Below are 24,715 nucleotides of genomic sequence, written 5' to 3'. Positions count from 1 at the left end.
GCAGTTGACACAGTTGATCATACCCTCCTTGCTGGAATTTCTTCAACTGCTTTCCAGAAACACCAGACTGGCTGGGCTTTCTTCCCCCTCAGCGGACACAGCGCTGGCCCCTACTGCTCCATAGCCCACCTCTGGGCCCTCATCTTTTCCACTGACACTAACTCTAGCAGTGACCTCTTCCAACCCAATAACTGTGAAGCCCACCTATTTGCCCATGTCTCCCAGTCTGTGTCTCCAGCCCTGGCCTTCCTGTGGAAGGAACATAATCAGTTGGCAGCCACAGGATATATCAAAATGGAGTCACAACTCTTGATTCCACCCACCTCCAAAATCCAGGTATTTTCCTTAATGTTCATTCTTTCACAACTCCACATACATCCATATCCTCATCATCTCAGGCCTATGGGACCACTTCCTGCCACTTCCACCACTTCCATGCCTACCAAAGAAGGCTATCTTCTCTCACCAAGACCACTGTAGACGTCTAATAACTGATTTCCCTGTCCTCTTCTTGTCTCTCTGCAATCAATTCTCCACACAGCAGTCAACAGTAAGGTTTGTTTTGTGCGTTTGTGTTTTTTTAAGTCACTTCCTTGCTCAAAATTCTGAAATGGTTTCTTATCACATTCAAACTACAATCCAAGTTCCTTACCATGGCCTCCAAGGCCCTGCATGACCTGGCCTCTGTGCAACTCCCAGTCCAATCTGGACATGCTCTGTGCCCAAACATTGCATGTGCGTTATCTGAGTGGATTTTACAGCATGTGCAGTCAGCCAAGAAACAGACTACGAAGCACATCCAGAAAAATAAGTGCAAACATCCAAGCAATTGGAATTCCGGGCTTTGGGTTCTCTCTCAGTTCGGCATCAGTTGCTGAACCTGCTCTTTCTCTCCCATCTCAAGCTTGTACTTAACGCAGGCCTCTACCCTGTAATAGAGCTTCAAAATCACAGTGAGATCTGTACTTCATCCCTTACCTGTAGTTCCCAGCACCAAAGGTCTTACAGCAACAGCAACAGAGGTTTGCAGGAAGTAGGCAAATCTCCTACTCTATTTTTTCTGGTAAATTTCTTCTCCACTGTGTTCTAAATGTGCCAGGGTGTTTAATGGAAAATTTCACAACCCTGTACTCTGTTAACCTTAAAACCCTCTCCTCTCCCCAAGTCAAGGCTTCAGAGGAAATAAAAAGTACCACTACTCATATAAGTTGTATTGTTCACGCCTGTAATCCCAGCATTTTAGGAGGCTGAGGTGGGCGTATCACAAGGTCAGGAGTTCAAGATGAGCCTGTCCAACATGGTAAAACCCCATCTCAACTAAAAATACAAAATTAGTTGGGCGTGGCGGCACATGCCTATAATCCCAGCTACTCTGTAGGCTGAGGCAGGAGAATTGCTTGAACCCGGGAGGCAGAGGTTGTAGTGAGCCAAGATGGTGCCACTGCACTTCAGCCTGGGTGACAGAGCAAGACTCCGTCTCAAAAAACAACAACAACAACAACAAAACCAAGTTATATTGAGTTTATCACATCCATTATCTTTCTGCCTTGTGTCCTTGGGATTCCAGTAGCCTTGACCTTATATAGCTAGCTGCCCTCACAGAATCTCTGTCATTTATGCACACTGCTTCTCTTATTTCTATTTCTCAAATCAATTTCATTGGATATGTTAGAAACTTGCAGAAAAATTCTAGAAAGCCCAACTTATATAACTGAATATATATGTAAAAATATATTAACAAATATGGAATAAGGAAATATATAAAATATATACTGCTTTCAAGATGGTATCAATCCTCAGGATCTCATTTTCTTATTAGGTCCCTATTGAATTTCACTTCTTAAATTAGTTATAAAAGTCCCTTTTAAAAAAAGTCAGACCAAGGGCCAGGTGCGGTGGCTCACTCCTATAATCCCAGCACTTTGGGAGGCAGAGGCAGGCAGATGATCTGAGGTCGGGAGTTTGAGACCAGCCTGACCAACGTGGAGAAGCCTTGTCTCTGCTAAAAATACAAAATTAGCCGGGCATGGAGGTGCATGCCTGTAATCCCAGCTACTTGGGAGGCTGAGGCAGGAGAATCACTTGAAACCAGGAGGCAGTGGTTGTGGTAAGCCAAGATTGTGCCATTGCACTCCAGCCTGGGCAACAAGGGCAAAACTCCGTCTCAAAAAAAAATTAAGACCAAGGGCCAGGCACGGTGGCTCACACCTATAATCCCAGAGCTTTGGGAGGCAGAGGCGGGTGAATCACCTGAGGTCGAGAGTTCGAGACCAGCCTGACCAACATGGAGAAACCCTGTCTCTACTAAAAATACAAAATTAGCCAGGTGTGGTGGCACATGCCTGTAATCCCAGCTACTTGGGATGCTGAGGCAGGAGAATCGCTTTAAACCGGGAGGTAGAGGTTGTGGTGAGCCAAGACCATTACACTCCAGCCTGGGCAACAAGAGCGAAACATCATCTCAAAAAAAAAAAAAAAAAATCAGACCAACACACACACACACACACACACACACACATCAGATACAGCTTCAACCTCATCAGTTATACCTTGTTACCATCTCCAAGTATCTTCAGTAACATTTATAAAGGAGGTTCTCTTCAAACACAGCATTACCAATAGGCAGAAGAGAAGACTGCCCAGAGGTGTGACTTAAGACACCGGGAAAGTTCTTACACCTCTCCCCCTATCAGACCAGGCCCTATCTTGAATCTTAAAATCACTTTAAGGATCATTCAATAGGTTGGTGGTGGAGGGCAAAGTTCTTGATAAATGGAGGGAAAAAAATAGGCTTTAGAAAGTGCATAGCAACATATCAGAAAGATATTTTCAGAAGGAACACAGCCAAGGGGATGAAAACAAAGATCACCTCTGCTTTGGGGTGGCTGACCTTTTGTTTATCTAGCTCTCCCATGCTACTGGCAATAGCGATAGCCTCGAATACATATGCAGTACTCACTCTTCCACAGGAAGCACCTTCTCTTGACCTATCCTATGCAGATTTTCCATAATCTGAAAATCACTATCTTAACATGGCTGGCCTTCTGCTTATCTTCCCTACCATTCAAGACAACCTCAAACTTGTTCCTTGAGCCATTTTTAAATACTAAGGACTCAATAATCAAATCTTACAGCAATTGATTTATGATAAATATACATTTAGCTCATTTCTCTATATTTCCTAAATATTATGAAATATGTTGATTTATAAATATTTGGGCATATTTCCACTCAAGTGCAAGAAATATATCCATGTTCCTTGCCTTGTAGACTATATAGTATCATAAACCCTAAGCACTCAAACAATGCCAACTTTATCTACAGCCCCATAACCTCACCTGCTGTCCCGCTATTTCCTAACCCCATGACACATCACTCTTCTTTCTCTTCTTATAATTCCAGGTAACACAAATAAAATTCACTATAGAACCCTATTAGCCCACCAACTTCAAAGCTAATCTATGGGCCCAAGATTTAGGTCACCAGTATTCTCACTCTACGAAGGGGGAAGAGTGCTTTCCTGTGCTTTAAGCTCTCATCTGCACAGAAAGCAACCAGAAGGAGGTCCTGAGTAGCTTTAAAAGCATCAGTTCCGATTATTGTACTCATTCCGGCATGGCCATCAAATGCAACAAGTGTGAAGAATGTATGGTGTTTTAAAAGAAGGCTCGTCCTGCCATAGCACACTAATCACCCTCTCACTGTCCCTTTGCAAGCTTACTCCCTCTTTGAGCTTCACAGCTGCAGTTTGGGAAGAGCAGGCTGGCCCAGGCCTCGGAGAGCATTCGGAGAGGAAAGACCACCCAATGGAAGTCCTGAGTGACAGGAATCTTTGCCCTTATGTTTGGTGAGATACCTAACAATGTCCCTAATCCAAGAATAGCCAGTGGCAGGAAAGTGGTATATTAACACGCTGGAGGGAAAACCTATTCTGAGCCCAGGAAAGGCTAAACACGCAAATTCAGGAACCACTTAAGAACAGAACATAGTAAATCCTTAAACATTAAAAATTACTTCTCTTCTCGATTGTATTGGTTCGTGCTGTGATAATAAATTCTTTAAGCTGTTCCTTGACTGTAAATACTGTACTTCTATATGTGTGTATGTTTAAGCATATATGTCTATGTGTGTTTATAAATATAAAATATTCATCTATGCTATATTTAGCGATCTGTGGTTACTTTTATTTCTTTTTTGTTGTTTACTTGTTGTTTCCCGCACTTCCCCAAAGGGTACTTTGAAATCTTTCCAGTTTTTACAATTAAACCTAACCATCTGGACAAAAATCTTCACATTCACTAAATTAGTCACAGATTTTGTGGGTAAGCTGAGAAAGTAAATGCTATGCTCAGTGCTAGGATTTAAACCACATCTCCCACAGCAAAACACTCTCTCTCCAACAATCTCTCCAATTATGCACGCACATTCAAGCTCAAATAACATGGGAGCAACTACACCTCACTGCACAGATTTGTACGATTAGTATTATTCTTGAGATCCTGAAGGAACAACAAAGCCAAAGTAGAATTATTCAAAAACCTTTCAGAATTTATTTTACCGGCAAAAGATAAAAACAGTACCTATTTTTTCACCACCATTTAACTTCCTCCTGCTTCTGGTGAGTGCTGGCAAGCTGCTCACCAAATGCACAAGTGATTTGAAGAGATCTGTGTTTATGTGTTAAACACCGGCAAAAATGTGATTTGAATACATAGGGCATTTTCTAGATTTTTCAAGTGTGAAAGCCTTCGACCCTCTTCAGAGTTTACTGTAAGTGTCAAAAAAGGACAGTTTAACATGTTTAAGATCCAATATACTTACAGAGCTGAAATCCAACATGGGCAAGTGATTTCGTGTTGTCACCCAATCACCGGTATATAACCATAGATATTACAGAATCTCTACCAATCTAAAACTAGACAGGATTATCTGCTGGAAGTAACTCTCGCAGCTGTACTGACTCCAAGTAAATGGAAAATACTGGTTTTTACAAGGAAATAATGTACAGGAATTTACAGCAGGCTTATGGATGCAAATGCTAGTCTTTCAAAAGAGACTTTAAAGCCTTTAATATGATCTAAGATAGAGAGTATTAGACTTTGGTGTAAACAGGTTTATAAAAATCATTTTCAGAGTGTCTTAGGTTGGCATTTGTCCTTTCACATTTTATATGGGCAACAATAAGGACCCACGTCTGTAGTATACAGAACAGGTTACAGAGAAGCAAGAGACAAGAAGAACTCTTGTCGATACTAAATTTTGAGGGGCTGAAAGCTCAGCGCATACTCTCCATTCTTTACGCTACGTGTGAGCACAGATTAAACTTGCTAAAATAAAATGTACATTTGGTGGGGGGGTGTTTTTTAAATCCTCAGAAGCATTCATATTGTGGAGGCACTGACAATTTGGTAAAAAGCTTTCTTTCCAGGAAGGGTTAAAATTGTAGAGCAAGGATTAAAATTGTAGAGCAATTTCAAGATTGCAAAGCCTTTAGCCTGTCACAAATATTAAGAGAAGCTGTGTTTATCTTTGCACTTTTGTTCTGGTTTGCTAAGTAAACCTAGACTGAGCACGTTAACATTCAAACAACCAAAGAAATCACATTTAGGTGAGCATCTGAAGGTTTTCCCACTGTTAATACATGCTTTTTTTTTTTTTTTTTTCGGAATAACTTTAAAAAAATGTGTTTATACAAATTTAGTCCACTTAGTGACTACGGCAATGTTAAGTTTTATGAGATTTAAAAGTTTGGAGTTTTAGGCCAGGCATGGTGGCTCACACGTGTAACCACAGTACTTAGGGAAGGCAAACTGGGGGACTGCCTGAGGTCAGGAGTTTGAGACCAGCCTGGCCAACATGTTGAAACCCTCTCTCTACTAAAAATACAAAAATTAGCCGGACATGGTGGCACACACCTGTAATTCCAACTACTGGGGAGGCTGCGGCAAGAGAACTTCTTGAGCCTGGGAGTTGGAGGTTGCAGTGAGCTGAGATCAAGTGACTGCACTCCAGCCTGGGTGACACAGTGAGACCCCATCTCAGGAAAAAAAGAAGTTTGGAAGTTTAGACATTCATAGAAGTAAAATCCAGTCTCTTTCCTCACTAATATGGAAAATATTAACAGGAAAGCTTCAGGAATGAGCAATAGGACTTTAAAAAGTAAGCAGCAGTTCGACAAGACTGAAACTACTTAGATTAATTTTTTACACTCTCTTTGCCTCCCCAATTCCTACAATCCTCCTCTTGTTCACCGCCCCTCAGAAGAAATAGATCTATAAAATGAAGCTATCAGTCACTGTTTGGACTCAAAAATCATCAGCCATTGTTTGGACTCAAAAATCATGCCATTTCAAAAGGATCATGATACCAAAATAATAAATAATACCAGAACTTAAAGTAAGGAGAAAAACAAAACAAGATCACTTTAGGCCAATTAAGATATTTAAAATTTCAATGTATCAAATATGTATCAATAAACAAACGATTTTAATGTTACAGAAGAAATGGACTTTTTCCCCACCATGTGGCAACAAAGCATCCTGAGTTATCATAAAGGGAGACAGTTTATATACAAAAGAGCAGATTAAGATGAAGAGTTTCACTCCCAAGATTAACCTAAAAATAAAAGCAGTGAGTGGGGGAGTGTTTAGAATGATACTTCTAGAAACAATACTAGCTCTTTCCAGAAACCTATTTATTCACAAGAAGATTAGAAGGACAAACTACAACTACAACATGGACAAATGCCATGATTTCTGGTCTTCTAGTCCTTAGAAAAGGGCTTTTTGTTTGTTTGTTTGTTCAAAAAAAAAAAAAAAAGACATACTGACATTCAGGCTTCCAGGCAACAGCTTCTCCCCCTCCAAAACTGCTGTACCACTTCACTGCTGTTGCTGGAGAGTCCCCTTCTATTCAGAAACAGGGCTACTAACTAATGAAATTGTGGGGAATTTCTATAAATGGTCCCAACTATTCAAGAGAATGCATTGTCTAGGGCCCTTACAACAAAAGCTCTCCCCAACCACCCTCTTTCCCACACACCTTTCTTCTAGTTTCTACTTCTACCTCCATCACCACCATTCATCCTTGAGCGAGCAAACAGGAAGATTCAGCAACAGTCTTGTAGCCCCTTTCTCAGCCAGAAGAACGTTAAGATTTTTGCTTCCTGACCAGGCAGCACAGAAATAACAACCTGACTCTCCTTCTTCCCTCCCTCTGTACAGCTTAAAAAGTGCACTTGGCCAGCAGTTCTCACCATTAAACAATTCATTCTTCCGCTGCCTTCTTTGTGAAAAAAAGGGTAAAAACAGCTGAGCATGATAACAAAACATAACACTGGGCATTCAATTTCTGTACCTTACGGCCTCATTCTTTCACCTCGTCCACAGGATTTGGTGACCGAGTAAATGTTAATCTGTAAACAAATGGTTTGCTCTACAATTAAACCATTCATTCTCTCTCTCTCTCTTTTTCTTTTTTCTTTCTTTTTTTTTTTTTTTTTTTTTTTTTTTGTAACTGTTTGGCGGCTGCCCAACCCAAAGACTTCTAGGTTCTTCCATTATTTAGCCCTCCCAATGGTTAAAAAGCAATAATCTCATTTGGAGTTTATAAAACTATGCACCATCAACAAAAGCATGTAATGCTTCCAAGATGCACAGTGGCTCCTACAAGCACAATGAGGAGCTGTGTGTAGTCTCCCCCCAAACAAAAATGCCCAGGCCCCAATTAAGCACCCTGGGGGTTTTCAAAGCAGTTATGCTAAGTTGCAAAATACAGCAAGATCCACTTGAACTCCAACTGTCTTGTGTGCTTTTCCTCCCAAGGTAGGCAAAAAGCTAGGGCAGACTGACCTCATTAAAGGGTAATTAGTGAACCCCAGGACTTGAGGGGCTACCACAATCATTGCTATTGTGAGCATTTCACTACGGAGCCACTATTATTTTCTTTCTTTTTTTTTTTTTTTTTAACCCAGGAGGTCTCTGCAATCTGAAGGCCCAACATTTTAAATTTTTAAGGATTTCAATCTGGCTGGTTTTTTTCTACTACAAGTCATTGAGTAAGAAAAAAGGAAGCAATACAAAGAGCACTCCTGCTTCTTTTATGGAATTCTAGCATATCTAAAAATAAGTTTTTAGAAAATCATTTAAATAATATATACTCTATATATATAATAAATAATTTCAAATAGGTTTTGTTTAAACAAAATGGAATAAATTCTCCACCTCCTGATTAGAAATTCAAAGTAGCATATAAAAGAGCATTCTAAATCAATCAATATAGGGTTTTATGATTATATATGATAAAAACGTTTAGAAAATCTTATGCATCCATTTACACGTGCAGTTGTTACTCAGAAACTAATACTGAGTGATGCGATCAACATAACCACTTTACCATCAATAAAATCCTTCACACCTCTTTAAAGCCCATTATTACTGTTGATATCAATCTGCCAAGGTGCTTGAAGACTAATTCTACTATAAAATGCATCAGTAAATTTCGCTGTTTACATTAAGAGTAGCACCTTTTCACAAACACTAATCCAAGGATCCACTGTCTTGGTACTAAAATTCTCCAGTACTTGAGAAAGCAGTCTTTAAGGCAAGTAATAAAATGGTTGTCTTAACTTGACATTCTCAGCAATCAAGATTTAAAGAACTCTAATATTTACATACAATTAGGAGGATCAACATCTTTGTTTCAAAAAAAAAATCACTTAAAGAGAGGAAATGGAGTTGGGGTTATGATCACCCTCCAAACTGAACCACCCCAAAGCCCAGAGTCAGGTCCATTCTCCTAACACTGGCCGCGGACAGAGGGGCTGGAAAGACCAAAGTCACAGGAACCCACCCACTAAGCTGATTTCAGCAAAACCACTCCAGCCGCTCACTTGGGGAGGGTGTGCTCCAGAGACCTACACAAAAACTTGGGTGCACATTAATGCCCACAGTGACTTCTTTAATGCTGCCCTTAGATGTGTGCCAAGCCAATTAATCACCCAATTCGTTTATTTGGGTTTACAGCTTTTGAATACTGAATGAAAGAATTTAAACGTGTGGAACAAAAGTCTTTGTGTTTTGGCCAAAGTATACTTAAGCTATATTTAGAAGGAAATGTGTGTGTATTTCTCTTTTATTAAAACACTGCATAGGGACCCTTCCTTAGCCAAACATCCCTGTTTTGTTTATTTTAGAAATACTACAAAATTTATTTGCATTACTTTAACATATGCAATACATTTTGGGAAATCTTGAAAAGACGGGAAAGGCTTATTAAGGGAGAGGCAGGCAACCACCGTGGTTTTGTTTTGTTTGAATGTACCCAGTATATGAGGCTTTGGGGGGGGGGGGGGATGCAAATCCTGGAAGTCATTCCAAACAGTTGGAAACTCTTCCTCTTAAAGTAAATCCAAGGGCTCAAAAAATAAATATTCAAGAGCATTAATTTGTTTCTAGATGTGTGCGTGCAAGTAAAACAGCAGTCATAATGTGGAAATTTCAGTCACATTTTGCAACTAATTGGAAGCAGATTAGAATTCTGCCTCAGGGGAACGTTGTCAAACTAGAAGCTGGAGCAAATGAAGAAAGAGGTGAAGGCGTTGTGAAGAGCTGACAGATTTACAGCGCTCAGGGCCATAAACGGGTTCCCGGCGGGAAGAAGGGCGCGTCCCCGGCTGCACGCCCCCGCCGCCCCGTCGGGAGCGCGCAGCCCCGGGCCTGAGGAGGCGGCGGCTGCGCCCCAAGGAGCCCAGGGCACTCCATCTGCTCCCAAAGAGAACAATCAACCGACCTGCGGAAGAACCCAGTGCGACTGATAAGACGGATAACCGACACACTGATCAGCTGGAGGATGCAAAAGTCCAAGGGGGAGAGAAGGCTTCTTTATTTTAAGAATGGGGGAAGGGGAGAGCAAAAGAAAGCAGATTGTGGAGGATAATACAGCAATGGAGTAATGTTTGGAAACAGCTGCTCGCTTTCGACTTCAGTGTCTGGCATCTGCTGCGGCATCATGGGAAAGGCTGGTGAAAGATTTGGGCAAGGAATGTAAATGGAGACAATTGGCCAAATGGAGTTGGATGCGGAGAGGCTCAATTGCTCTGTTTTAACATCATGTTGTTCCCTTTGGAGAGCAGAAACAAACAATACTACTTAACTCAAATTACACCTTCAGAGAAGTTTAAAGATTTGGGAATACGAATCGCTTTTCAATTACTTAAGATGTCAAACGATACAAGGGGATAAGATAGAGTCTAGTTGCAGCCTCCACTTCTCAAAGCGTTCAGCTCATCTTCCACCTATCTTCACGGAAAAGCTAAATGGAAGTAGTTTCCTCTGTGTTTCACTTACTTTGAAGAAAAAAAAAAAAAACATGTTTAATCACCACTGCTTACTTCTTAACTGGCTCAAGGGATAGTTTCTATTTGTTGTGCCTATTTTCCCCTTCGCTGCAAAGATTCAGTTCTAATTTCATTTCCATCACAAAAGAATTGGCAAAGAACTAAAGCACAGGAACACATAACTGAAGTGCTGCTGTGCTAGTCATAAGCCTATAATAAAGCACAGATTTGATAGTATTATCCATGTACTGTGGTGAACCACACACAAATAAACAGTTTTCCATGAAGAATGAAAACCCAAGGCTTCAACCCTTCCAATTCAAACATTTTTGTTGTTTTTAAAATGAGCCATCCATAAAATCAGCCAAGGAAGTGACAGGAAATCCAGAAGTAATCTGGTCTGGCTATGCACACTTCGGGAAAAAAAGTTAGAAGGTGCCAGCCGAGCTCAGTGGCTCACACCCATAATCCCAGGACTTTGGGAGGCCGAGGCGAGCGGATCACGAGGTCAGGAGATCGAGACCATCCTGGCTAACATGGTGAAACCCCATTTCTTCTAAAGATACAAAAAATTAGCCGGCGTGGTGGCACGCACCTGTAGTCCCAGCTACTCGGGAGGCTGAGGCAGGAGAATCCCTTGAACCCAGGAGGTGGAGGTTGCAGTGAGGCGAGAATGTGCCACTGCACTCCAGCCTGGGTGACAGAGCAAGACTCCCTCTGTCTCAAAAAAGAAAAAAGTTAGAAGATGCTTTCCAACTCATCCTGATGATGTTTGAGGTGAAGAATGGATAAAACTGTAAAATTTAGGCACAAAAACAAAAGGTACTTTTATGCCAACTAAATTCAAACACATGATAAGTGTAGTTAAAAGATAAAAAAAGGTACATTTTCTCCAGCATGGGGAACACTTTCTAACCTAACTAGGAACAACTTAGACACAACCTTTGAACCTTCAGTGACGAATGCAAAGGACAAAAAAGTGTACCAAAAGCAGCCAGAGGGCCAAATGTGCTTTCCTAGGAAACTAAACCATGAGTTTTCTTTAATCAAAAGGACAAACAGTGACTTCCAGGAGTTTATGAAAGTATGACCAATTGGAACTTTGTCGTCTGTTGCTAATTGAGGCAAATAAAAGAGTCCACTTCTTAAAACATACTACAAACACTTTTTTAAAAATTCTGTGCCACATGACAAAAACCAGAATCGAGTTGACTGGTAGAAGATCAGTGCAACCGAAGACCACGCTATTATTTCAAACTGTCAGGGGAAGGCAGTAAAATTGCTACCAGGTCTCCTTAAGTTACCCTTCAATAAAAAGAAGCCATCAGGGAAATAAGAGGAAAAGAAAACACATCAAAACCTTAAAAGTCCCTTTAAGTAAAATTATACGTCTGTGGCACCATGCCATCTGCTCTCTGGTTAACATAATAAGCCAATCCCACAACCTAAATATCTGTTTTCTGAAATCATTATGTACAACACAAAATATAATCAATATATTTTTACTTGCTTTTTAAACTGTAAAAGCTGCATTCATATGGCATTATTGGAATATGCCTAAATGTCCCTGTAGGCACATTTTTCTTAAGGTGCTAGCTGACAATGAGGATTCCCAGGAGGCAGAAAGATCAGTGGTTGGGCTGGAACAGTCACAGTGAATAATAATCAAACTAGGTCGGGGGTAGAGATAAGAGAGAAGAGAAAGTGGCTTTGAACAACCCACGGAAGTATTAGTTCATCATTTCAAACCCATTTGTTCTAAGTGAAACACCCTTTCCTTTGAGTTATCTATTACAATTCTAATATATACCTTTTAGTTTTCATTTAGTTTCACTAGGGGAAAAAGCCTTCTGAATATCAGATGTGATCCCTGTGGTTCCAGGCCCACTGACGCATCAAAATATAAGTATTTGCTTTGTGATCATTTCCGTTCTTAAGGCAAAACCCATCATTTTGTACTACATTCCCAAAGGTATTGCTAAGCAAAATTTAGCAAATATGCAAAAATCAGCTTTAGGAGCAAAGTGCTAAGTCTCACCCTCTTGCATATCCTTTGACCTCTCAAAATAACATTACAAACAGCCCAACTGCTGGGTCAATCAACTATGAATAGTTTAACAACCTTTCATTCAGTTGCAAAGGTTTTGTTCCCATTGCCAAAACCCTGAGCTGAAATTAAAAAGAATTTGCGACAGGGAGCAAGTAGTCCCTAGTGAAACTGCAGTTGGGAGAGACAATTAGACACAGAGGGAGAGGTCCATATACACTGCAGCAGAGTGGAACATAAAACCACCAGTGAAGATTTTTTAAAGAATAAAGCTCATACTAACCAAATACTCCCAATGCAACATCTGTATATGTGATTACAACATTTATATACACACACACCTATGAAATATCAGTTACAGGGCACCAATATCATACACATATTACTTACTCTCTAATGACAACCTAAGTCATTACTGAGGCAGGCAGCTCACCTGTTCTCCATCCCTTTAATCTTCAATGACTACATGAGGAGGGTATTATGATCATTTATCGACAACAGTCCTAATGAAGAAGGTTTGTTTTCCCTAAGATTCTGCTAACAAGGATAGCCCAGTATTTCTTCAGTTCTGACTTGCACATTACACAAGAACATAATACAAATAATTTAGGAATAAACTGTTTAGTATTCAAGCAAAACCCTTGATGTTCAGATTGCTGGCAAGTTCAGAGTGCTGGCAATCAAAACTATGTGTACTGCAGTAATTACTATGAAAAACTTCCAGTGCTTAATATTAAAGAATAGAATAACATGATCCTTTCACCTCTTCTACACCTCTAGAGTGTGTTCAACATGGCAATTATCTTTGTTCAAGAAGCAGAGAGTTTAAACTGCACTGAAACTCAATTATGCCCATGACTTTTGAAAACATCCACTCCAAAAGTCAGGTTTCATCGCATTCCAATCACTGCACAAAATCTTACAAAACGGATTTTATCCCCCTCCCACAAGACATCTTCAAACAGAAAAATGACTTCTTTTCTGCTCCGTACCCATTTTTTCACTTTATTAAAGTAGAGGGATGGCTGAGCAGTGCTGAAAGACAAAGAAGAATCTGAACTGATAGAAACAGTTCAATGTGCAGCTCTCCCACACGTCATTACCCAGGCAGCCTAGAACTGCCACCACGTTAAAAAACCAGATCACACACTTGTTAACAAAAAACACATTACTTTACTACTTTTAAGAATGCAAAGGAACTAGGAGTAGTAGATTTATGATTTAAGTGCTTGTGGCTAAAATAGCTTTCCAATTATCAAGGGCCTCTTAGGAAGAGCAAGAATGCATTATGTGTTAATGACCACAACCAGGGGTCCCTTTCTCGACTCCTTTGTCAGAACCCAAGCAGATCCTCCCTGCAGCTTCACCATTAACATGTCTGTTTCCTGTCAGTCCACTCAGAGATAATGTCATTTATCTCAGGGAGGCACAAGCCCAGTCATTAGCTTCAATAAAAGACCTCAAACAGAGGCCGGATAATGTTTTACCCAGGGCTCTAACTAAACTCAGAAGCAAGATTCTTAGTGTCTAAAAGTCAAAGACTCAAAAGTTACCCTTAAAAGGATATTTTCCTCATTATCAACAATCCTAGATTACAGCTCTGAACAAGAACAAGGTCTCTATGTATAGTAAACACCAGCCCACAGCAATATCTCACACAATTAGATTAACTGATAAACGCTGACCAGAATTAGCGTGAGAGCCTTTTCCCCTCCTTGCCTCCAGGGGGAAAATTGACAGAATAATTCAGGTACTGACTAAATAGTCAGATCTTTCGAAAAGCTGACCGCTCATTGTGATTGCCTGCAGGAACTGTACAACCATTATAAAGTGTTCAATGGCCGGGCTTCTGGAAATCTTTTAAATGAAAGTGGAACTGGTTAAAATAAATGTGGGAACATGTGTTTTCACAGTGTTGCTCATATTACTGCAATTTCAAGTTTCTATGAAGTACCAGGTGAACTTTTTTAAATTAAAAAAAAATACACGCACACACACAGACATCATCGAAATTGGAGCAAATCTCAGCCATTCAATCCCTCTTTTTCATGCTGAAAACGAAGAACAGATGGTACTTTCCATGTTATTTGAATCTGGTTATTGAACACCTCTGTGGTTAGGGAGATTTCTGCTTAGCACTTTCGGCATACATTTCATTTACTAACTATAAAATGCTGCTTAGGAAAAATAAGTCTTTATAACAGTCTAATTAAAACCATCTTGCAGCCAAGCAATTTCACTTGTAGAGCATTCTTAACCTCTTGACATTTGGACTATCAATCCCTCCCCCGACTTTTTTTTTTTTTTTTTTTTTTTTTTTTTGAGATGGAGTCTCACTCTGTCACCCACGAGTAGAGTGCGGTGGCCTGTGTTCTTGGCTCACTGCAACCTCCACATCCCTGGTTGCAAGCAATTCCCCTGCCTCAGCCTCCCAAGTAGCTGGGATTACAGGTGCACACCACCATGCCTGGCTAATTTTCTTGTATTTTTAGTAGAGACAGGGTTTCACATGTTGGCCAGACTGGTCTCAAACTCCTTACCTTAGGCAATCCACCCGCCTCAGTCTCCCAAAGTGCTGAGATTACAGGCAGGAGCCACCGCACCTGCTCCCCTGCCCCCACTGTTTTTAACAGACTATTTACAAAGTTATTAAAAGTTGCAAAACACTATTTATCTCCTACAGAACAATCTTGATGAGTTATGTGTATTCCTTCTCTCTCCAGCAAAGTTAATAGGTTTCACATACTAAAGTCAGAATTTAGTGATAGGTCTATCATACAAATACCTAAATTCCATGGGTTCTTAGGGAAAGGGCAGCCCCCCTCCCTACCTCAGAAAACCCTGTCAATCTACAGAAAAGTAAGGAGTTGGATCAACGCTGATTGGAAGCCACCCTTAGTTACCAAAGTTTTTAACAGCTAAATCTCTTATGTAGCTTTCAGAACAGTTTGCTGTCTGACAATGGACTTTGTTCTTTAATTATAGCAAGTGACCTTTCTGCCCTTTTATTTCACAGTAGATACACTATACTCTCTAAGTAGAATTCATATAGGACACTATATTTGAAAAAAAAAGATATCATCCACCAAACTCATTAATCAAAATATGTTCTTGAATTGCTCACACTCACTTAGAAAACGTGCCAGAATTGCCTGGTGAAGTATAAAAAGGCCTCTACAAAAGAATAAAATAAAATGAATGATATCCTTTATGAACAGGTCCATTTGTAGACACCACCTTTATGACCAGGGCCATCTTAATGAAAGCAATATGATATTACAGAAATAATTTTCTTCTCTGAATAGGTATTGAGACACAACTATATGACCTCCTGTGCCTTTCACTTCTGTTTAAGTATCAGTTGCTTTCAAGATTTTTGAGTTTTTGTATATATTTTTGAATTTTCCAGAAATCAAATAAACCCATCAACTCTATATAAACTATTTAGTTAGCCCAGCTGAATGCCTCCCTATCTAATAAGTCAAAACTGTAAGATGGCTAAGGAGGATACATAAAGAAGAGTTTCAATACAATGCCATTATACTTCACAAGAAAGGAGGGGAGGGTAGAGAGGCAGGTTTTAACAACCAAAAGCCAGCCCGTCAAATCTACTTATTCAGACATGTCACCGGTGGCTTAACCACAAAATGGGCTATAGAAATGGAGCTCAAACGTCTTAGAATTATGGCATGTTTTGATTTTGTTCACGTATTAAGGGAGTGGCGACTTTTACAACATACTTGTGGTTTCCACATAAAGGAGTAGAACAGTCATTGATTTAATTAGGTTTCATAAGGTCCAATTTATCATGTTTTACATGACTTTGTGTAGTGAAGAAACAGAATAAACAGACCAAAAATAGACATTTAAGCATGCTGTGAAAATTAACCAGTGACAGCAAGTCTTATGAATCTCCTGTGAACCTTCCAACCAGAAAAAAAAATGCACACACACATACACTCCCCTTTGGTTTTCACATGTGGCCCCTCATGAGCCACGTATGATTGCTGAAAATTAATAATCTTCATTCTCAAGGCACTTATTCTTCACAAACCCAGATAATCAAGCAAGGCTGAAGGAAATTAAAACATTGTATAAAATGTCAAAAAAACCTCAGGGTTGATATAATATTCCAGGTGAAGCTTCTTGTCCTACTAAATCTTTACTTCCTAAAAAGTTATCCTCATATCAGTAGGAAGTATTTTCCAAATTGATGCCTAATTTGACGCAACCACTAGTTAGTGGAATTAGAGTTACTTTCCTGGGTGGCATTCATGCAAGGGAGTGCCATTTCTGTGTGCCAAGGATGAAAGCTTTTTTTTTTTTTTTTTTTGAGATGGAGTTTCTCTCTGTCACCCAGGCTGGAGTGCGGTGGTGCAATGTGGAGTTGCTGTAACCTCCGCCTCCCGAGTTCAAGCGATTCTCCAGCCTCAGCCTCCCGAGTAGCTGGGATTATAGGCGACTGCCACCACACCCAGCTAATTTTTGTATTTTTTAGTAGAGACGAAGTATAACCATGTTGGCCAGGCTGGTCTTGAACTCCTGACCTCAGGTGATCTGTCCATCTCAGCCTTCCAAAGTGCTGGGATTACAGGCATGAGCGACCCTGCCAGGCCCCGAAAGCATTCTTAAGGGAAGTTGTTCTCAGGGTGAAGTGGGGGTGGGGAGGAAAGCCTTAAGGAATAAGATTTGAGATCGTGAGCCAACGCCCCTGGACAGAGAATGGCCAATACTGCAGGACCCAAGCCCCTGGATCCAAGCCTCTGAGGGGCTCCTGTGCCAACTCCAGTGGCTAAGATTGGTGGCACAGCTTCCTCTAGTATAGGACCAGAAGCGAATCTAAATTGCAATGTGCTTTCTCCCCTCCCCCATTCCAGATCCACTCTAACTTGTTTGCTCTTCATTTATGTAATTCATATTTATCACATTTATGCTGCTCTAACTGAAGATGAGTTGCATGTATATGAATAATTTAATTCTTCCATTCTTCATCCAGTTTCCTCTGTGACTGGAAAGTGAAAAGAACACAAAAAACTGGAGAAACGACACCACGCTCTAATCTCAGTTGCCATGACAGCAGCCTTTGAGATACTGAAATGTTCCGATTGCCAGCTAAACAAAATTGTTGAATGTGAACATTTGGCTGGAAGATTAAAAGGCTAAGGGGAATGCAAAAGGGCAGTACCTCCCACATTCCAAGCAGCCAGTGAATCCAATCAAATGGCTCTGACTCCTTAACCACAGCCATTGTGAGCACTGGATTAGGGCAATTCATCTAGATAGTTAAAGCAGATTAGAACTGCAATTTGAAGACTATTGGCAACAAAAGTAAATGCCCTACTGTACTAAGTAATGAGAAGATTTCAGAATGCCTTTTAGCAGAAATAATGGGAAACTACACGTTTAAACATAAGAATCAAAACCTGGAATTTTAAAAAATTCATTTAGACTCATCAGTGTACAAATTCCGCCTGCCCAAGAGGGCATGAATTTATAAGTGTTCGGAAGCTTTTTGCAAACTTGGCATTATCTACATGTCAACGTCTCTCTCACAACTTTTAAAAATCAGAACTTTACTCTTACACTCCAACTTAAATCCTGAACACAAAAACAAGAATATAAAGGTTTCAGTAGCAGTGAACAATTTTACATTGAAATAATTCTCCAAAGACATATTATCACCACTTACAATCCCAATCGCCAACTATAGCCAAAAAAAAAAAAATTATTTAATAAGCATGTTCCCAAACAACCATGCCACAACCCACACGACAGAAATCTTCTACAAGGCACAACTTGTAGAATTAATCTGAAGGTTAATTTCACAGAAATATCACACACACCCCTAACTCCTTCCCAACCTGCCTGGTGAACAGAGCACCTTTTTTCCCCAAACATTAGTCAATGTGGTCTATGACTAAGCGGCACCACCCGCGGTGGGGGGTGGGGGCGGGCACTTCTTCCAAGGCAGCGTATAACTACAGACTTATACAAAGATGGGAGGAAGGGTCCAAACGGCCTAAATCAACTATCCACAACCGTTCAAACGCAACACATCATTCTAGTACTCCGGTTCACTCAACCGTCTACATCCCCTTTGGCTATGCTTGCACATTTCATGAGCATCAGTCCAGCAACTCCGTTTTATTCTTCTTAGCAGCTCCCCAGTCAAGCTAGGTATCCAAGTGATAACACTCTTAAATCTCTAGCTAAGAACTGGGTGAGGGAACGAGGGTAGAGTGCTAACAGCCAGCAAAACCATCCAGTTTTTGTGCAGTTATGAAACCAATGACCCAACGCTTCAAGCTTGGGGTCTAATTCAGGACCAAGAACAAGAAGAGTGCCCTTTCACAATACTATTTTGGAGACAGTAACAAAAAAAAAAAAAAAAAAGGATGAGGGTAGAATGTAAATTAGAATCCTCGACATTCCTCTGGGGGAGGAAACTTGAACCTTGCACCTAAGAACACATTACCAGCAATACTAGGATGAATAAATTAAAATAGAAAAATGTTCCCCTTAAGGAAGAAACCAGGACAAGAGTCAAGCGAGTACATGGGCAGGTTTTCTATTAAAAGCACACGGCAACCTGCTGACTAGTGAGGAACCAATCTACAGGGAAAAAGGTACTTAGAACACTCAGGCCCTCCCACCTGGGAACCCAACACTAGCATCACAAGCAGTAGCAGCAGCAGCAAGGACAGCAGAAGCAAGAGCCAAACACTGTACCCAAGTAAGCTCCCCCATAGCAAATTTTAATATAAAAGATGCATACCACAGAAATCTCACCAAGAACCAGAAAGCATAAAGAAGTGTAAAGCACACAGAGGCACACCCCCACACACCCACACAAATGCACACAGAGGAGAGTAGGACATCTAGGAAGGCGACTTTATCCTACCTTCTCAGTTTTCAGTTTCTTGATTCGCCTGTGGCTCTCCTCCTCCTCCTCTTCCTTCTTTACCAACATAGCGTTTCCCATGAGCCCTGAATCCGGGGCACTTTTGCTAACTTCCCCTGCAGCGGCGACGCTGCCACTCCCAGTGCCCCCGCAGTGGAAGGGGCTCGCGCCACCTCCATTGCTCTTGGCCCCAAAGCCATAGAGGTGCCCCCCAGAAGGGGCCTGGCCGCCACTGCCATTCTGGTGGCCCTGAAGCAGGTCGTGCTTGTCCTTCCTGGATTTCCCTGCATCCTTATCCCGCTTGGCGCCTCGGCTGCTCTGGCTTTTACCTGGCTTCTCCTCTTTGCTTTTCCCACAGGAGCCTGCCCCCGCGGTGGCGGCAGAGGTGCTGGTGCTGGTACTATTGCTGTTTGAGTTGCCGCTGCCGCCGCTGTTCACACTTTGACCCAGCGCTGAATTCATGCCAGTTGCCTCTCCAGGGCGCCCTTGGACTTCCTGCCTCTTGCCAGTGCTGCTAATCTCGGGAATCCCATACAAGGCAGCAGAAGGCAGAGATTTATTAGCATCCTTAGAAGTTTTACTCCTTTTCACTTTTGATTTGCTGGTCTCTTTGTGTGAATTCCCCTGGGGAGCAGAGGCCTGAACAGAAGCAAATTTTAGGCCATCAGCTAAGGCTGCGGTAGCACCAGCCCCACTGGAGGCCGGACCTCCACAATCCTTGGAGTTGCTGCTGCTAGTGGTGTTGGTGGAATTATTCATCTCAAATTTCTGTCTGTCCTTCTCCAAATCAGCGTCCAAATCAATTATTAAATTTCCAACCCCGATTTCCCAATCATCGCCACTGTCATAAGTATCAACTGTATTTGGATCCACACCTTTTCCTGCAGTAGAAATGTTCACTGACATCCTGAAGATGAGCTCTCTAGAATAAAAATCCGATGAACTTTCCTTTGGAGATGAGGGGACATTCGTTTATCTCCGCTGGGCTTTCTCTCAAAGAAAAAAAAAATCTTCTAATCTTCCTCTTCTTTTTCCTGCCCCACGAATGTGTCCAGGGATTTTACACCCTCAGTCCAGGTCCACCTTTTCCTGTGAAGGGGGGAAAAGTCGAATATTTCTTGTCTGGGTGTTACCAGAATAAAAAACGATTAGTATTGGGGAGTCAGTAAGGGGGACAGGGAAGGATGGAGAGTAAGGTGGCTCATGTATTGTCTCCATAGTCCAATATCAGGTTTAAAGGAAAATAACCAAACCCGAAAAATAAACCCATGACAGTAAGCATCTTACAGTAGCTAAAAGGAAAATCCCTTTATCAACAACACAAGGATAATCACCTTTTTAAAAGCATTAAATTATCTTAAGGATCTGATTCCAGTCCGGAAAGGTTTTTGTGTTCCTTTTTAAAGTTTAGGATTTCTGTCTGGCACATGTGATATCTCAACCCCAGAAACACAGCCTGAACACTCAGACAAGAAGGAAGAACACAGCTTTAAACATCCCTAAACATGTCCTAGATCGTGCAATTTAAAAGACCAGACCCTGGAAGTTCTGAGGCTAGTTTTCAGAATAGAATGTTGCTAAATTTTCCTTATTTCTAATTTTAGGTTTCAGTACTTCTTTTTACAAATTGTCTGGGCAATCTGGTTTTTGTTCCTAGTAAGGAACAGAAAACACAACCAATAACTCCCCCCTCGACACACACACAAGCCTCCCTCCTATCCTCTCTTCCCCAACAGCTTACATAATTTTTTTTTTTTTGAATTATACATATAGGTCTTTAAGAGCATTTCTCTCTAGAAAAGACAGTGTTATATAAAAAGTTAAATATCTGCCTTTTGAGAAAAAAATACATTTAAACAATTCTACCGTATTCCTAGGTCACAGAATTGCTCACTCTGTTAAATATGGTGCTACTGACTGTACGGAAAACTGATTAAGACATACACTTTAAGTGATCTGCGCCAAGGTGGCCTCAATGACCGCAAATGAGTGTGTGTTTGACAAAGAGCAGTTAAAACGGTTTTTAAAGGGATCAGCCCCTTTTTAACAGTTGATTGTCAAGAAAAAAATAAATAAATATACATACACACACACATACACACACACAGACATTGCTTACCTTTTAATCCTTTATCATTTTTTAATTAGGCCAGCAAATCAAAATGCCTTTCCCACTCCACTCGGCAAACAAGCCTGTGCCTCATTTTACTTAAACACCAAATGATCAAGAAGGAAGAAACCAAATAACACATCTCAGCCAGAATAATCACTCGATAACATTATTCCACCTCCCCACCCCCCTTTTGGCAAACGGATCAGTCCTTTTCTCCTTAAAAAAAAAATGTGTCACTGTACAGCTGGAAGATAATGTTTCACATTCACAACAGAAGCACCAAAGGTTTTTTTTTTCCTCTTAACAAGCATCGAGAATAATAGTTTTTTTAAAAAACAGAGAGTTTAGAGAAAAAAGTTTTCCCAACTTCTCATTCCGCCTTCAGTTCCAGACTTCAGAGTCACCGTGATCAGTAATGATCCCATGTAGCAAACCTACAGGCGTCCGCTAGTAACAAGACAGAATGTGCTAACATCGGGATAAATTAGTGAAAGGGAAGAAAGAATAAGAAGAAAGGACTGAAAATCTGGGCTGGATTCCGCCTGTTAGTCGGGAAGTGGCATTTTTCCGCCCGTCCTGACAGATTTGATTTCTTGAACTAACTTAAGAGAAAAGGAGGGGGGAGTAGAGGGAGGAGGAGGAGGAAGAAAGGGTGGGATGAGAAGCTGGGCCAGAGGAGAAAAAGAAAGGTGTGGAGGAGGAGGGAGCAGATGATTCAGTGAGCTGATAAACCAGTTATAACAGCATTCGCTCGGGGCGGGGGGCGGCGGTGTGGGGAAAATAACGGCGTTTAAAATGGGCTCAGTCTTCGAAACCTAAAGGATGTGATGTTTTCCTGTCTTATGTTGTTTTAAGAAAAAGGAACTGAGTTCCTAGTCTAGTTCCCGAGCGGGGTGGAATCCTCTGTCGCTCAGGTCAATCAGTCATGTGGTAATTCGATAATTAGAGTCAAAAAAAGGTTTTTGTTTTTTTTTTTAAAGGCGACCTTTTTCAGGAGTTTTTCCCTCTTATAGTCGCAGCCAACGGTGTGTCTCCCTTTTATTTATTTTTTCTTTCCTCCTCCTCCTCCTCTCGCCCACCCCCTCCTGTGTTTAGTCAGATGGCCCTGGAGCTTGGCTTAGTATTTTTAATTAGCTGGCGTTTGGAAGCTAAAAGCAGTAATGAATTGTTGATGGATTGGAAGTAGAGAGTCGCTTTGCTGGAAATGTCGGGGCCGGGAGAGGGGGATGGGCGAGTTAGTAAGAACCAACCATCTAAAAGGAGCGATTTTGTTACAGTGCAAGCCTTTCACATCACGTGAGGATCAAGGGCTCAATTGGTTGTCGTGAGAACAAAAATGGTGACAAGCGTATCAAGAAAATACTGATCTGGTCTTTAAAAAAAAAAGCTGAAGGTCTCTCCCCTCCCCCTGCACACACTCCCCCACTCCTCCCCGCGCCGCGCACCCCGCAGTGAGCGAAGCTACAAGTTATGAATGTGAAACATTTCTCGGAGATGTAGGATCTCCGAAGTTCGGAAGGAGTGAAATGTAATGAGCACAAGAGCGAAGCAGATGTTTTAAAGAAACACTTTATAAACCTTTCCTCAACTTATCTCCAATTTGTCGGTTTTCCCAAGGGGCCAGGGACGGGGACGCCTGGGGGAGGGAGAAAGGTACCTCCTAGCTACTTGGAGTTTAGGGACCCCCACTACATGTATTAAACAAAGAAAAACCTTTTGCTTGCTCCCCAGCCTGGTCCTGTCATAAACACACCATTGTTACTATTTGTGGGTTTGTTTGGGTTGGGTGGAGCTTTTATTTTTTTCTCTTAATGGTATTTTTGTTGCTTGCTTTTTTTAAGGGGATGGCGAATGGTAATTATCACCATTACATGTAATGAGTGACTATTCCCTTGTTTAATATTAAATTATCGGGCACTGGGATCTGACAGGAGACAGAAATCGGCTTGTTCTGCCCTTGCCCCCATTTTCCTGGATCGGTTGGAGCGGGGGTGGTCTGCCGAGCGAGGACAGGAGAGGGAGGGAGTAAGGTGAGCTAGAGAACTGACATTGCAGACCAGGATATGTAACTGTGTCACTTTTATTCTCCTTTGGGTTAGAGCCCAAAAGCTAATTTACTCCAAGTTACCCCGAGTGCCGAGTCAAGCTTAATTTGTGTGAACTTACAAATGCTTCACCCTCTACTGAACAAAATTCACCCTCTTGGGTTGTTGTTCTAAATGCAAAAGCCAAACCCTGTAACTAGTTCCTCATTTCTATGCATAAAACTCTCACATTCCCCTGCATGAAGTCCCCGCTAAGTGCTATATAGAGACACACCACGCAACCGTACTTACGGTCTGTATTGGATCGAGTTGACCTTTTCCTTCTAACTGCATTGAATGTGTTTGGTTGCAGCCGCTTTATTTTGGAAATTATAATCTCTTCAACAAATTTATTATTAAAGAAGATGGACCATCAAATGTCACAGACCGTCCTGTGTATTTTTTATAAAAGCAAAAATTAAAATTTAAAAAAGCAAAACAAAAATCCCCCTGGTGCATACACACAACAAGCTTGTTCTGCAACACTGAAATCAGGACTGAAACACAACACACACACAGGGGGAGTGGAGCAAAAGAAGCTCTCAGCCTCTATACCTGAAAGGGACTTCTCTTTGTTCCCAATGCCCTTTCGCATCGGGCCAATCAGAGAGCAGCTTTTATGAAACTCGGCTCTCTCATTGGCTAGCTGCTTTCTCTTGGCTACTGTAGGGGGTTGAGATATACACACGTATAAAACACACACTGAGAGCGGGTGGGGGTGCGGTGGGGGGTGGTTGTGGAGACAAAGCGTTTTATTTTCCAACCAGATTGGGGTTGAGGAACCTCCCGCAGTAAGAAGGAAAAAAAAAATGGTGCGCCTCTTTCAATTACTACATCATTCACATAAAACACTTATTTATTAAAACAAATCTCAAACAGGCTGCGAGGAGAGGATGTCGGTAAATACAAGTTTGATTGTGTTATCTTGGGGGAAATAATGTATGTGATCGCTCAGTGGCAGAGGGAAGCCAAATGAGCCACCAGCGCGTAGCGAGGAGAAAAGGGAGGCTGGCTGTGTGGAAATGACTGCGATCATTTTGCTGGCTTCCCTTCCTTGTTCCAAGAACTCCGCAGCCCAACTCCCAAGACTGATTTTCTGTATTGCAGCTTCTGGCTTTCAACCCTCCCCCCACCACTTTGCCCTTCCTGCAATTTTTTTTTTTTTTTTCTTCCCTGTGTCTCTCTTTTTACTCGCTGATTAAATAAGAAAAATCGATCTGCGGGTAAAGGCGAT

General features: G+C 41.3%; 1 protein-coding gene across 4 annotated transcripts in view; it reads right to left on the bottom strand.

Moving 5' to 3' along the window:
• Positions 1–24,025, bottom strand: part of ZNF608 (zinc finger protein 608) — a 115,592-nt gene extending 91,567 nt beyond the window's left edge. The window contains exons 1-2 of one of the 4 annotated variants that reach the window (XM_032266153.1): positions 23,734–24,025; positions 19,285–20,373 (exon numbers count right to left, since the gene is read on the bottom strand). In XM_032266153.1, coding sequence (XP_032122044.1) covers positions 19,285–20,190 — 906 coding nt within the window. In that variant the 5' untranslated portion in view covers positions 20,191–20,373; positions 23,734–24,025. The other 3 variants (XM_032266083.1, XM_032266233.1, XM_032266312.1) reach the window with 3 other exon arrangements.
• Between the last annotated feature and the right edge of the window lie 690 nt (positions 24,026–24,715).

Source organism: Sapajus apella, unplaced genomic scaffold (assembly GCF_009761245.1).
Source record: "Sapajus apella isolate SASKATOON/1434 unplaced genomic scaffold, GSC_monkey_1.0 scaffold1, whole genome shotgun sequence".
Taxonomy (NCBI): domain Eukaryota; kingdom Metazoa; phylum Chordata; class Mammalia; order Primates; family Cebidae; genus Sapajus; species Sapajus apella.
The sequence above is the reverse complement of the archived record's forward strand: the minus strand, read 5'-3'. Positions and strand labels throughout refer to the sequence as shown.